This window comes from Crocodylus siamensis, chromosome 5, assembly GCF_052110815.1.
Source record: "Crocodylus siamensis isolate JL-2025a chromosome 5, ASM5211081v1, whole genome shotgun sequence".
Classification (NCBI taxonomy): Eukaryota; Metazoa; Chordata; order Crocodylia; family Crocodylidae; genus Crocodylus; species Crocodylus siamensis.
The window spans coordinates 70,395,462-70,410,197 of NC_143399.1; the positions used below are offsets into that span (position 1 = coordinate 70,395,462).

General features: G+C 44.0%; 1 protein-coding gene across 5 annotated transcripts in view; it reads right to left on the reverse strand.

Moving 5' to 3' along the window:
* Nucleotides 1–14,468, reverse strand: part of RNPC3 (RNA binding region (RNP1, RRM) containing 3) — a 33,229-nt gene extending 18,761 nt beyond the window's left edge. For 3 of the 5 annotated variants that reach the window (XR_016442571.1, XM_090048833.1, XM_090048832.1), the window contains exons 1-5: nt 13,601–14,468; nt 10,110–10,157; nt 7,253–7,371; nt 5,731–5,814; nt 226–337 (exon numbers count right to left, since the gene is read on the reverse strand). Coding sequence is in view for 3 of the 5 variants with exons in the window: in XM_090048833.1 (XP_089904959.1) it covers nt 226–337; nt 5,731–5,814; nt 7,253–7,371; nt 10,110–10,157; nt 13,601–14,329 (1,092 nt within the window). In the remaining 2 variants the exon portion in view is untranslated. The remainder of the gene's footprint in view (nt 1–225; nt 338–5,730; nt 5,815–7,252; nt 7,372–10,109; nt 10,158–13,600) is intronic. The other 2 variants (XM_090048835.1, XM_090048836.1) reach the window with 2 other exon arrangements.
* Nucleotides 14,469–14,736: the final 268 nt, after the last annotated feature.

A 14,736-nucleotide genomic window follows, 5' to 3' on the forward strand; every position in this document is an offset into this window, starting at 1 on the left:
TAAAATCTAAAGGAACACTAATGGGGGAAAAGGGGGGGAGGGAGGAAAGGAAGGGGGCAGTACACATAGTGGGGGGTGGAGAATCTCACAGGGGTCTCTCTCTGCAGCATGCAAGCCATATGCTGGTGCCATACCCAACCCTCACCCATGCTGAAGTTATATCCCTCATATATACATTAAATCACACTAAAGAAAATAATGGTGGTTCCCCGCTTCTTCACTCACCTGTACATAAAATTTTGGCACGCTTGCCAAAGCGTGTGCTATATTTGCTAGGATTGCACTTGAAGGTGGTGGATAAAGGTATTTGAGGCAAGAATTTATAGGAAACGCGAGCCTGGGGCAAAAATAAACATACCAACATTTAGCATCAATAAACCAGTAATTATATTATCACACAGAAAATTTGACATTTATCAGTAAAATTAAAGAACTTCTGACCTACCAGTCTTAAAATCCATCCTTATTATAGCTAGGTTATGGCAAATGGAATGCAGCACTACATAAAATTAAGGAATTTCAGGTAAGAAAATAGAGTAGTTAACAGTGTCTCAAGTCAGGCAGAACACAGGGTAGGGTTGCATCTTAAAGACTACAGATTCACAGAAGTTTAGGGCTGGAAGGGACCTCATGAGATTACCGAGTCTAGCCCCCCTGCTCTTTCTGAACTAATTTATTCAGAAAGGCACAAGATACCATAAGCAGCAGTCAACTTCTTCAGATGTTATGAACAGATTTGGCTAATAGAGAAGGGGCCCTAATGGTATTTTCTAAACTGAAGTAAATACAAAGGATAGAGAAAGACAGAAAGAAGGAAGAGTCACTTCTGAGAAGTGAATTTGAGTTGAAGGGATTAAAGGGGATAAATAAAGCAGTTAACCCACTGAAGGGTATAAGTGTGAAAACTAGCCCAGGTAAATGGGATAAGAATGAAGAATCTCTGCTGAGATTCCTTAAAGAAGATGAAGGAAGCAAAACTTTGCAAAATTACACAGTCCAACAACAACCATGAAACCTGTGGCAGCACCACTAACTTATCCAGCAATACTCTCATCCCCACCAAGGTGTCTATACCATTCCACAGATCTTCCTTCTGCTCCACTATCCAGCTCAATAAGGAACAGCTGTATGGAAACCTCAAGGCTTTTTTCACAGCTGTAGACCAAGAAAATATTTCTATGACAGAGCCATACAATGATCAACCCAGGGCAGACTTAACTCCTACACAGCACAGGCAGAAAATCCACTCCTGGACTTCATCTGAGGACCACTGCCCCACCCTTGCCCTGCACATAATACAACCTCAGAATGGAAAGCCATGCTCAGCCTTAAAAACAACCCTGATATTATCATACAACAAGTTAACAAGGTGGGTGCCACTGTAGTCATGTACAAAACAGCATACATACAGGAAGCTGAGAGACCTTCCTAACATGGAGTTTTACAAATTCTGGACCAGGGATCCCATGGAACAATATCACGGGAAACTAACACAACCTCTTAAAGACAATATTTGTGCAAACACAGGAGAACATTTATGATTCCACCTGCCAGGAACCCAGGCCAGACATCTTTTATTTATTACCCAAGAGCCACAAAACTGGCAACACAAGATGCCCTATTGTCTCTGGCATTGGCACATCACTGAAGGAGTTTCTGGTTATGTGGATCCTATCCTATTCCTATACACCACTGGAGCTGCCAGCTATTTGAAACAAAACAGATTCCCTAAAGAAACTAGGGTCCACTGAAAAGCTTCCAGCAAACACCATTTTAGCTAATAGAGATCATATTTCTATATACAAACATCCATAATGTGGATGGATTACAAAACAAAGAACATCATCACCCATGACAACATTGCTTCTGCTTCCATCACACTCTCCCAGTTTGCCCTCACACACAACTATTTCAGATCCCTATACCTATAAAAGAACAGCAATGTTATGAGCCACATGTTTAGTCCTGCAGCATGATCATGTATTTATGATAGACCTTGAATCTGTTTCATCCACAACTGCCTTCTCATTCACCTACTACACTTATGAGCTTTGGCTTATGGCATGATTAACTTGCAACATAAATTGCATTATACCACAGATTCAGCCAATTTAGGGAAACCAGGCACAAAGTTGTTCCAAACACAATGTAAAACATCTTTGTGCCTGATTTATATTGCCCCTTAAATTAAACATGTGACATGTCTAGTTTGGAGGCAGTATTAAATGAGATTCTCAAGGGGTCTGTCCTCTGTCCAGTAGCATTTAATGACTTCATTAATGATGTGGAGGATGAGACTGAGTACACACTTGGAAAACTGCAGACTACACTAAGTTGGTGGAGCTGCAGATACTCTGGAGGTCTAGGATCCAGAATTACATGGACAAATTAGAGAAATGGTCTGCAATTAGATGGAGTTAACAAGGACAAGTGCAAAATCCTGCACTTGGGATTAGGGGTGCACCAACAGAGAATTTGTGGGCTGATACTGATGGCTGATTTTTAATGAAACGTATCAGTCAATACTGATCCAATATGCATCCAGGCGGCATGAAGAGAGGCATCTGGAAGGTAAGTCTGTTGTAGGGAAAGGGGCAAGTGGGGAGGGGACGGGTGGGGGCAGACTGAGAACCCCACGGTGAGGGAGGGATTGACGCTAGGGCAGGGCTCCCATATCTAGTTTTGGGCCCTACACTTCAAGGATGTAGACAGTGTGGAAACAGTCCAGCATAGAGTAACAAAACTGATTAGGGGGCTGTCACTGTGCGCTGGGGTTGCACCGAGCTCTTTCTGGCAGCAGGGTTAGGCCAGACTGCGCTCAGGATGAGTGGTGGCACCCCAAGAGGGAGAAGACTATAGGGGGGACTGCAGCTACCCCAAGATTTCCCGCAGCCTTCCCAGCCTCTCCTCCCAGTGCCACTGCTGCCCACCCCGAGTGCAGCCCAGCCCAGCCCAGCCCCTCCACCAGAAAGAGGTCAGCATCACCCCAGCCCCAGCTCGCAGCTGCAGCCCAACCCCACCCTGTGCGCAGATTTGGGGGGTACGTACTTCCCATGCCCTCCCAGGGTGCATGTAGCAGCAGGAGCTGCCAACCCCTCCCCACACTCCGTGACGGTCTACTCAGCTCTGTCCCACACCCTGACCTGGCTGTGCAGTACCCAACCCTGCCCCAGCCCTGCTCCCTCCCTCCCTCACTACTGGGGCCTTGATTTGCACCCCTCCCCAATGCCCCTTCTCCTGCAACAGGTTTGCCAGCTGAACCTCGGTGCTCTCCACACTGCCAGGCTGCACTTCTGGCCACCTGCATGCTGACTTCTGTTGCTCGCATGCACAAGGCATTTATCAGTGGCCTTATCAGCCACATCAGCCTAAAAAAGCCAATTACCAATACTGTCCATTTTTCTTATACCGATGTCAATCCAATATGGGACTGATATATCTGTGTACCTCTACTTGGGCTGGAATAACTGCATGTACAAATACAGAGGGGGGAATGATTGGCTAGGTTGCAGAGAAGGACATGGGGGCTACAAGAGACCATAAGCTGAATATGAGTCAACAGTGTGATTTTGCTGCAAAAAAAAAAAAAAAAAAAAAAAAAAAAAAAAAAAAAGCCAATAGCATACTGGGTTGTATTAAGTGTCACTTACAAATCAAGGGAAGGGATTCTGTCACTCTGCTCAGCATTGGTAAGGCCTCACCTACCTAGAATAGTGTGTCTAGTTTTTGGCCCCACACTCCAAGAGAGATGTAAACAGGGTGGAAAGAGTCCAGCACAGAGCAACAAAACTAATTAAGGCCAGGAAGGCATGACTTATGAGGTAAAGCTGGAAAAACTAGATTTATTTAGTCTGGAGAAAAGACTTCAGGGGATCTGATAATAGTCTTCAAGTACCTGAAGGACTATTAGAGAGAGAACACTGATGGGCTTTCCTCTATGGCTGTAGGGGACAAGACTAGAAGCTGATTGTTTGCATTGTCTAAGTCTGGAACTGTATACAGGACTGTCCAGGGACTATGCTGATAATCAGCTGATTGCAGGCATCAGCCCAACCCACCCTTAGGTCCCAAGGCTACCCCCAACCCAATCACAGGGATTGGGCTAGGGTCAACCCTGGGGTCTGAGACAGTGCTGCCCCTTACCTGATCCATGGGATTAGGCTGGGGTCGATCCCATGTTCCAGTTTGGTCCCGGAAGTTGTGTGATTTGGATCTGAAGAATTTTATGATCCATCTAAAACACTGCAAGTCTGCCCATATGCATCTGGCATGCTAGGACTCAAGATTTTGGGGAGGGGACAAAATTTCCCCAGAACACAATCCCGCCATTATTTTAACATTTTACAGGGACCAAATGCATATCAGTGACAGCTTCATCATATAGATACACAGGAATGAAAATAGAGAAAGCCTACCAGAACTTTAAAAACTTCCACTCCTCAATCAGACTGACTCTTGAATACTCCATCCAACATACTTGTATCTTAACACACCAATACCCAACTTCACAATGGCTGCATCACCACAGTATCACATTATTTGCACTGGCTTTTATAATCCAGATGTCCCTGAATGGGTTAAATGCTTTATTTTTCTCTTTTAATCTCTTGAACCCATCTTGTCCTCTCTAAGCAGTATGCTCTCCCTCTACCCCCTCTACCCTTAGAAAGAAGTAAGTTAAATACAATTTACAATGCCCGCTCATTGGCTTACAGCATGTAAGGAAGTAGACCGTTGCCTGAGGAAGTATATGCCATTTTTAAAGTATTAGTCTTTAAGGGTGCCTATACATGACTGAGTCGGCTCTGCATTCTAATTTGAATGCTCTAGCATTACCACAGCATCATGTGTATAAACGCTTGAGGGTTTAAAAATGGCCACAGAGGGCGGGGAGGGAGGGGGCATCATCAAATGAGTTTTAGTTAAAGCATCCCATGGCCATTTTGAAACGCACAGGGACTTCATATATATGACACTGTGGTTTTTTAATTAAAGCAGCTGTGTTTGAAACACACTTAACCCGCCCCCGCCCCTCCCCCGAGCAGGTGTACGGGCACCCTAAGGTGCCACCTTGCTCCGTCTTGTAACTAGGAAAAGAAAAACGCAGAAATTCTGATGTTCAAGATTTAGCTTTATTATTCAGTTATAATTAATGAAACTAAAAGGTTGTTGGAGGGATGTTAAACCTCATGCAGGGTTTAAATCAATTTCCATAAGATTAGACTGAAAGCAGGGCATAGATTTACTCTACTACCTGCCAACCATAGGAATTTCCATATCTTCCTCGTAAGTATCTTGAGAATGGCCAGTATCCTTTCTAAGACAGAATACTGGGTTACATAAGAGTTTTGCTATGATTCAGTATGGCAATTCCTATGCCAAAACTATTTAACAAGGCTATAGGCAAATTTGAACTTTCATTCATAATGATTTGGAAATAAACTGTGCATGCATCAGGGCAGGGTGGCACTTTATAGTCCAATCTGTTTAGAGGCATGAGCTTTTACAAACTACAGTCTAATTTGTCATACGCTACGAATAGATTCGCAGAGAGTAGGTGTACTAAAAAGAACATTTTATATATTCACATTAAGGCAATCTGTAAACACTAAACTTTACTCAGATATTTAGTTAAGACTATCCATAGGTATATGCAGAACAGGAGCCTTATTCAGTTACTTCAGTTTCCAAAGAACAAAACTGCTCAGTAGAATAAGAGTAAGTACTAACCCATGGCTCGGAGCAATTCCATTCTCTATTATAGGAAAGCTTGGCTCTTTCCTTTCTTTTTCTTCTTTTACTGGCTCTTCTAAACTGAAAAATAAGGCAGTATTAATTAAAAAGTGGGCAGAATGCAATAAAATATACAATACACAATGCCTTGCATATGAAATATTTCACCTGCTACATTATAAAATCTATTCTACTGTGACTTAGACCTATGGAATCTGCCCTGAGCTCTTGAAAAACTAGCAAATGTACACATGCCACTATTTATTATTTTTGCAAATGAAGTATTAAATGGAAGACATATTCAAGTCATGCTCTTCTTTGGTAAAATAACTATAGCATTTAAAATCAACAGTGCTAGAAAGAAGCAGAATTTGCAAAATACTACCTACTTGTGAAGTCTGAGTACCATATTTATCCACATTCAAGACAACTTTAAATCTAAGATAACATACCCACACTCACTGCCCTCCACCAACCTGCCCATCTCCATGCTGTAACCCCTAGCACCTGCCTACGCCTCCAACAACCTGGTTGTTCCCAGGTGACCCGAGTACAGGGGATGCCTCAGAGTGGCTCCTGTCCTGTGCTTCAGGAAGAAGCTGTGTGGGGAGCCTGACTTGGGCGGGAACAGTGGCAGTGACACACAGGTTCCTCACTCCAGTGCCAGCTCCCTATCCCCCATCCCATCTCCTCCAATGGCAACAGGCAGGTGCTTTAAGGAATAATTTGCATGCCACTGTCCCTGACCAAGTCAGGTTCCCTGTACAGCTACTCCCTGCAACATAGGGCAGGTCAGGAGCAACTCTGGGGCTTCCCCTTCACCCGAATCAGCTGGGGATGCTGCCACTCTCCACAGCTCCCAGCTACAATAGTTCCATGCTTGATTCTAAGACAAGGTATTTTTCCCCCTCTGTTGAGTGGAGAAAAACCCTGGTCTGGGAATTAAGTGAATATGGAAATTAAACATTTTAGTATCCCATACAAATTGTTAAAGGTAATTTAACGGTATTTGAAGTGACTCTGTGCTAAGCTCTATGAACAGTAACTGTGTCAATGTACAGCTCCCTAAAGGAAAGATGGAATCTGACTCTTTAAGTAGATATGCAGTGGAGGAGAGCTCAAGGAACCTCCTCATATTGTGTGCACTGCCTAACTACAAAGAAAATTGTAGCCCTTGGGCTGAAAGAAATGAAAGAGATGTTTAATGCCTAGTCCATGGTATGGTGATCAGTTCATGTATAGCTTCTTGAAGGACTAGTCAACCCAGGCAGTGTGGTGAAATTAAACCTGAAGGGAAAAATTCAGACAGGAACTGGATCCTCAGTTTACAGTTTTATACATGCCTTTACAGTTAAAACTATAACCAAATCTGCTATTATTTTTAAGTGAACATGATTTCTTTTGTGATGTATTGCAAATTGCTAAAACAAAATATTACAAAAGCCATTTATAATTTCCTGTACTGAGGTATATGTAATTTAGTTATAATACTGAATTTTGACAGAAATTACCCACATACCTTTTGCTCTTCTCCAAGGGTGCAGGATGGCTAAGTACATGAACACTATCTTGTTCCTTTGCAAATTCAACAACTAAGGTGTGACCTAAAATTTTCAACTGATGCAATCTTGACAAAGCCTTCAAAAGATTATAGAATAAGGAAACAAAAAGATTCATTTAGGCTATTCAGAAAATAAATATTAAAATATATTAAATATACAGATTAAAACTTGCATAGTACCTTCTGAGGTCCATTATCTTTCCCTTTTTCTGACAGTCTAGCTCTCACTATTGCTATCACATAATCTGACTTTTGGTAATAAATCTCTCCTTTATGAAGCTACAAACTGAATCTTAGTGTGATACTTGACAATATGGATGCAACCTAATTTGGGGGATAAAGGGCAACAATCACTTTGTTATTTATTTTCTGAAATGCTTAGGCTGTGAAAAGTTAAGACTTCAGTGATTATGTGGTTTATTTTTAGCTTGCCAATACCAAAGAGACCTAATTTCTTTTAAAACTAGACATTGCATTTCAAAAAACTGATGCAATGTAGTTGGTTATCCTTCAGAAAAGATATCAAAATGTTATTAAACCAAATTCTTAACCAGCTAGTTTGCCGTGCTCTCAGTAAAATAAAAGATGCCATGGTATCTTATTAATTTTAACTAACACAAATTAAAATAAGAAAACACCTCAAACATTAAACAACTTCTTCAAAAGCAGAGTTTCACCAATTCTGCAAAAGCAAATGAAGCTTCACCAGTTCTTTTCCGAATGTGTCAACAAAGCAATGAAATAAAGTAGCAGCTGATACAATATGCAGCACAGTCCACTTTAATACATACCAGATGCGTATAATTTAACTGTGTCATATACCACAACTTAAATTATAACCAATATTGATTATATGTAAAAAAGCTTTTGCAGTCAACTGATGAAGTGCATAGCATCTTTTCAGTCCACTGCTTATCTTGTAATGAATAGGACTCCAGTTCACTGCATATCAATTAGTATAAGACAGGGGTGCACTGATACATTGGTCCGTATCATGTAGGCGCCGATAAAAGGAAAATTGACATGGTCAGCAATTGACTTTTTTTGGTTGACGTGCCCAATAAAATTGCCAATAAATGCCATGTGCACATGCACAGCCACAGCATGCACAGGGCCAGAAGTGAAGCCCAACACCTTGAAGAGCAGCATCTGGCCAATAAGTCTGTGGGGGGGAAGAAGCGAGGAAGCGGGGAGAGAAAAGAGGCATGGTGGGGCAGATCAAGGCCCGGCTGTGAGAAAGGGAGGGGAAGTGGAACTAGGAACGAGGCAGGTGCTGCCCAGCCAGGGCAGAGGACATAGCTGTGAGTGGCTCGCCCAGGGAGAGGAGGGAGGTACCCCAGGGAAGGCATGAGGGCCACGTGTCCCTCGGACCTGCACACAGGGTGAGGGCGGGCTGCCACTGTAGGCTCGGGTTGGGCTCTTCCTGGCAGGGGTTGGGCCAGGACTGTGCTTGGGCCAGGCAGCAGTGGCACTAGGCAAGAGGGCTATGGGGTGGGCTACAGCCCCCACACCAAATGCCACCACCACGTGCCCAGGGTGCAGCTTCAGCCCAAACCCTGCCAGGATGAGCTCGACGCTGCCCCCAGCCCCAGCCTGCAGCAGCGGGAACAGCGCCCCCACCCCAGTCGAGCCACTCGCAGCTTTGCCCCTTGCCTTGTCCCACCTCGGCAGAACCTAACCTAGCCCCAGCTCCGCTCCTTCCCCTCACTGCAGGGCCTCGATCTGTGCCCCCCGCAACTCCAATTCCCTCTCCACGGTCTTACTGGCCAGACGCTGCTCTCCAAGTTGCCAGGGTGCATTCCTGGCTGTATGCTTGCTGCCTCTGCACGTATGCACGTGGTATTGATCGACAACGTTACTGGCAAAATCAGTCAAAAAAACCAAAAAAGCTGACTGCCGATAATGTAAATTTTCCTTTTATTGGTGCTGATACAATATGAACTGATGTATCAGTGTACTGTAATAGTGAAAATGGAAGCAACTGTGCAAAGGCTGTTACTAAAAACTTGAAAATGAACAGAGCTAGTTAGCTTCATAGCTGCTATTTCCCATAGTTTTCAACCCATCTTACAGCAGTTCTGAAAATGACTGACTCCTGTCATTTTCAAGGCTTTTAATAGCAGCCCTGAAACTGATACTAGAAGCCTTGAAAATAAAGGGAGCTAGTCAGTTCTGGAGCTTTTACTATCACAGCACTGACAGTCTCGTGTACTTATTGAGAATTGAGTCTTGATCTGCAGCTCACAGATAACGTTATCATATTTGTAGTTTTGTAATAAAGAAATATAGAGCCACCTAAAGTCAACTGATGCATTTTATGACACTTCCTTGAACACTTCAGTCTACAGCATGGCTTGATGACTAGAATATTAGATATGTATTCTGGAGACCAGGATTTAAATCACAATTTATGAAAATGGTATTTAAAATATAAGTACAACTACCAGGGCTCCCTTGTCCATACTATACCTGGTACATAGTAACGTGGTACTTTACCGTAACCGTTTCATTATTTTTCAAGGCACAGTGTTGATTATGCACATGTACCAATATTTCCGAAGGCCTCTGTCATGGCAAATGACTGTGATGGGAGATACAAATTTGTTTGCCCTATCCAAACTTTTCATATAATAGTGTTACAAGCAAATACACACATGCGCATATACACACATGGAGTATTTTTTTCTATTTTGGTATTTATTTTGCAGCTTTTTCCTTGACTCTCATTACTGGAGGACTCATGAATTATTAAGGCATAGGTATAATTTTTGAAAAGTGCTTTGTTAAAACATTTGATGACATTGCAAATACAAACCTTTGCAGCTGCATTTTCATTGGGAAAAGTGGCAAAGGCTGTATGTTTCTGAAAAATAAATACAGGCATTACTTTTCTATTACACTGACCTAAAAAGTTTTATCCCATTGATTAAATATTTATTAAGGAATTAAGATTAAAAATTACATACAAATTAAATTGAAAAATCTATTCCCATACTTGCAGGTTCCAAGTTTTTGACCAATCAATTGAATAAATATAAATTTAGAGGAAGAGATGGAAGACAAGGGAGCATGGGCTCAAAAAAAGGACAACAGCTTCCTGGGCCCAGATCAACAGAGAAATCCTGAACGAAGTAGAAGAGTTTGGAGGGGAGGAATGGAATGAATATATACCAACCTATGTAAATGCTGATATATCTACAGTTAAATAAATGCTGGGGTATTTATTTGGCTCTGATTTGTACAACGAATATATCGTTTTAAGAAGATGGTATATTAAACTTGTTTAACACCGGGGTTCTCCTAACAATCAAAATACTTTTCAACAGTGTCACTTGACACAGCGTCAAAACAATTTACATATACTGCATTTCACAATTTGAGACGCTTATTTATCATCATACATAGTTAATACCTCCTTCCCAAGCAAAGACTAAATCTCTGGCATGGTATGCCTAACCCAGTGAGGAGGAGAGAGGGGAAAATAGGCGGAGAGCAGGTTGCTGAAACCACAACTCCTTTGTAAAATTTTGATCCATTTCTGTTCCAAAACAACCTTTAAGATTTCAAAGTTTAGACTCCAGTTTTGTTAGCTTGCAGCAGTTTATGCTGTAATCCTATAAACGTTAACACACATGCTCAACTTCAAGCCATATCTGGTCTTAATCAAAAAGAATTAAAAATCTTTTGGAGGACAACAAAAGAAAATTCTCATTTCAAGATTAAACCAAAACATGTTGTAACAGGACATATTTCCTAGATGACAGAAAAGGATCCATGTTTTAATGTTGATATTAACAGTAAGATTTTCTTTTTAAATTAAAATCTAACTTGACTATGAAATACATTAAGTCCTAAACTTATTCTGTCAAACCATTTAAATATATAACCCTATACCTGGAACCTTGAGGTAAATCTTCTTAAACCTGATGCATGTCATCTACTGCATTAAAAGCTAAATCCTGGGAGGACCCAGACACTATGCAAAGATATCACAGGAAGAAGATCCCTAGCCTGTGATCCCAGGAAATACTATCACTTACTATCCAGTGAGCCCAGCTGACCTCCCACACCTATTTTAATTGGCTGCTTGACACATATTATGAGCAAAACATTTATCTAGCAAGTATATATTATTCACCATTTCTAACACTATAATATACCATTCACTGGAATATGCTAATCTATATTAATCTTAAATAAACATATAGATCTATACTGTATCTTCCACAGCAGCAGGAAGATGAGTAAAAGCTCTATTTAGTTGTAAATTTAGATGCAACAACTTACAATAGTTATAGCAAATGAAATGAGAACAGAACTTTCTTTAGAAAATTACTAAAGCACAACTTAAAAAATTATTAAAAACTACTAATTTATATCAAGGCATTTTACTTTGCAAATTAAATTAAATTGCTACAGGACATGCCACTTAGCAGCAGTCCATGCTTCCATCATATTTGGTAGATTTAAAGGCTCTGCTATGCGTCTTACAAAAAAACTTCACAACTACAAGACTTCCAGTTTCAAGTATTTTAGAATATATATTCTTGATTCACCAGGGCTTAACAGTTTTCAGTTCCAATCTGAAAACAACTGCTTCTACTTTTACTGTTTACATTTAAACCCGTTATGCAACAATGCAAAAAAAAATTAGAAGAAGTGATCATCAACATACCACCACCAGGGCTGGTGTTATTATTTAAACAGACTAATAATTCAGAAGTAAATTATGATCCTAACGTAAGTTTTTTGTGGACAGCCTCCTGTATATTTTGGGCAGCCTAGCAACTTCTTGGAGCTAGGAGTACAGGTGGGTTATCTCTATAGGGAGCTCAATGCAGGCCAGATGTGTAAACATAGTCAAGACTATCGATGATTTCAAACCACCGCAATTTGAAAAAGTTACCATTCAATGTGCATTTGTGTAGATCCTCACAAAAGGATCAGAGCTGTATTCCTAACATACCGACAAATAATACTTTCATAGATTTTCTCTTTTCTTTTCTAACGTAAAAAAAAAAGGGCAGAAAGTCCATATAAGTGATAATCTCATATGGTAGTGCTGGAGCAATGAAGTAGCTGTAACAATCAAAGAATTATGCAAGCAAGGATTTTTTGTAGGGTGATATCTTTTATTGGACCAACTGTATGGGTTGAAATAAAGTGAGACAAGCTTTTGCACGCAAGACATTGTTCATCAGGTCTGACCCATCTAACTTTATGCCAATCATGCTAGTTAGTCCAATAGAATAGAATATATCACCTCCCACAAACCCTTCACTGCCCTTAAAATCTCTAGTCATTTAGGAACAGGTCAACATTTCACCAAAGCAAAACTTCATGTAGAAAGGTAAGACTGTTTTCAGCAGAATTATGGAATTTTTCCTCTTTAGCTTAGTGCAATGTTTTAATACTGTAGTGCTCAAAACTTTTGGCCCCGTGGGACAGATTAATGGCATAAGAGCAGTGCCGGGTCATGCCCTGGTTCCCAGCAATACCCCCCTTCTGCCACCTGAGAGCTGGGATTGGGTCTTGGGGACCTGGTGCCAGCCCCTGCTGCAAGAATTAAGTCCTGGGGGCCAGGCACCACTCCCCCCACCTGCGATTGAGTTCACCACTTCCTCCTAATGTTTTCATGCTGGGATTGGACCATGGGGCCTAGTACTGCCCCTGCCTGGCACTGGGTCCAAAACAGAGGGAGAGGTTGGGGCTTCCCATGGCTCTGGAGATTTCACAGCAGGGGAGCAGTGCCACCACTCTCCCACCGCCAAACTTCCAGACCCAAGGGAAGCCCAACAGGCAGGATGGCAGGACACCACAGGCCAGATCTGTCCTGCTGGCTGGGGGGTTGAACACCCTCGTTTTAACAGTGCTGTATATTAAAAAGTAAATCACTTTGGCTGTGTGAAAGGAGGCGGTGGGAACATGCAGCGAGCAGTTACCTTCCCCTTCAAATGACCCCTCCCAGTTGGTTGGAATCAGAGACCCGAGCAACCACATGGGGGAGCCTGGGGTTTACGTTTGAGGGGAAGGTAAACTCCTCTGCCGTCCCACTCAGTTGCCACCAGCAGCTGCACTGGTGGAGAGGGAGCTTTGCTGAAGGCCATCCCCACCCCCCGACCAAGGCAGAACCGACCTAGGCAGTCCCCACAACGAAGACACCCGCCGGCTCCGAGCCCGCAGCGGGCCGAGAGGGATCAACACCCCGCTCAGGCCGGAGATGGGGGATGGACCATCACCCCCCCTACCGGTGGGCGATTGCACGGCGGGAGCCGGGCCGGACCGCCCTGCCCTACCCTACCCTACCCTACCAGCCGCCCATGGTCCGACAAGACGCGCGTGGACACGGCCCCGAAGTGCCTCAGCAGCTCCTCCTTCTCCGCCGCCGTCAGCTCGGCAGGCAGGTGCCGCACCAGCAGCGTCCGGCCGCTTCGCCGGCCCGTGCCCCCCGCCTTGGCAGCAGCAGCTGCCTCCTCTGCGCAGCCCGGCGCCGCCATCCCCGCCGCGGCCGGGCCAAGGCGCGGGACAGCAACCCGGAAGCGCTATCCGCGGGGCATCGCCAGGGGACAGCAATTCTCGCGAGAACGCGCAGCGGCGGAAAGGGCGGGCGCGCCTGGAATCTCTCAACGCTCGCGAGACCTGCTGGGACCAGGTCATGCGCCCGGGCGCGGGGCGGTGGTGTGGCCTGAGCTTGCGTTGGCCCAAACGAGCCGCAGGCGGAGGAGGTGGTGGGTTGCCTGTAGGAGAGCCCAGGCGTGGGTGCCGCCTCCACCCTGTGCGCAAGCAGAGCAACCTGCGTGGCCCTGGTGCCTGAGCATGGCGCCCAGAGGCATTTAGCTTGGCCTGCGTTCCTGTGGGCAGACCACAGGGGAGCTGAGGGGCCTGAGCCTTGTGGCAGTACAGTCCTGGCCCCTTCCCCGCCTTCATTGTCAGCAGTCCTTCGGAGTTGTGGATGCTGTCCGTCAGGCTTGAGAGGTCCTCGGGTGACTGAGGAGCCTGATTCTGGATGCATGCTCTTTTTGGCAATGGGGGCATGTTGTTGCATGGGGGAGTGGAATTTACAGCCCCAGCTTGGTCTCCTTTTCCTTCCTGGGCCGTTCTGCCTCAGTACTGAACGTTGGGCCTTGAGGTGGTGTGCGCCTTGGTGGACCAGGTGGCGCCACACTGAATGGTCAGCAGCTTGCTCCTCCCAGCTGTTGGTGTCGATGCTTCTGTGCTTGAGGGCAACCTTGAGTGTGTCCTTGTACCATTTCCTTTGGCCATCCTTTGGGCAATGGTCAACGGAGAGCTGAGGAAAGAGCCTAGCAAGGAGGAGGCTCTCGGACATCTGGATGCAGTGGCCCGTCCCTCAGAGTTTATTTCTCAAGAGCAACGGTTTGATGCTAGTGGACGCAGCTTCATGGAGGATGCTTGCATTGGTCTGGCAGTCCTCCCATTTGATT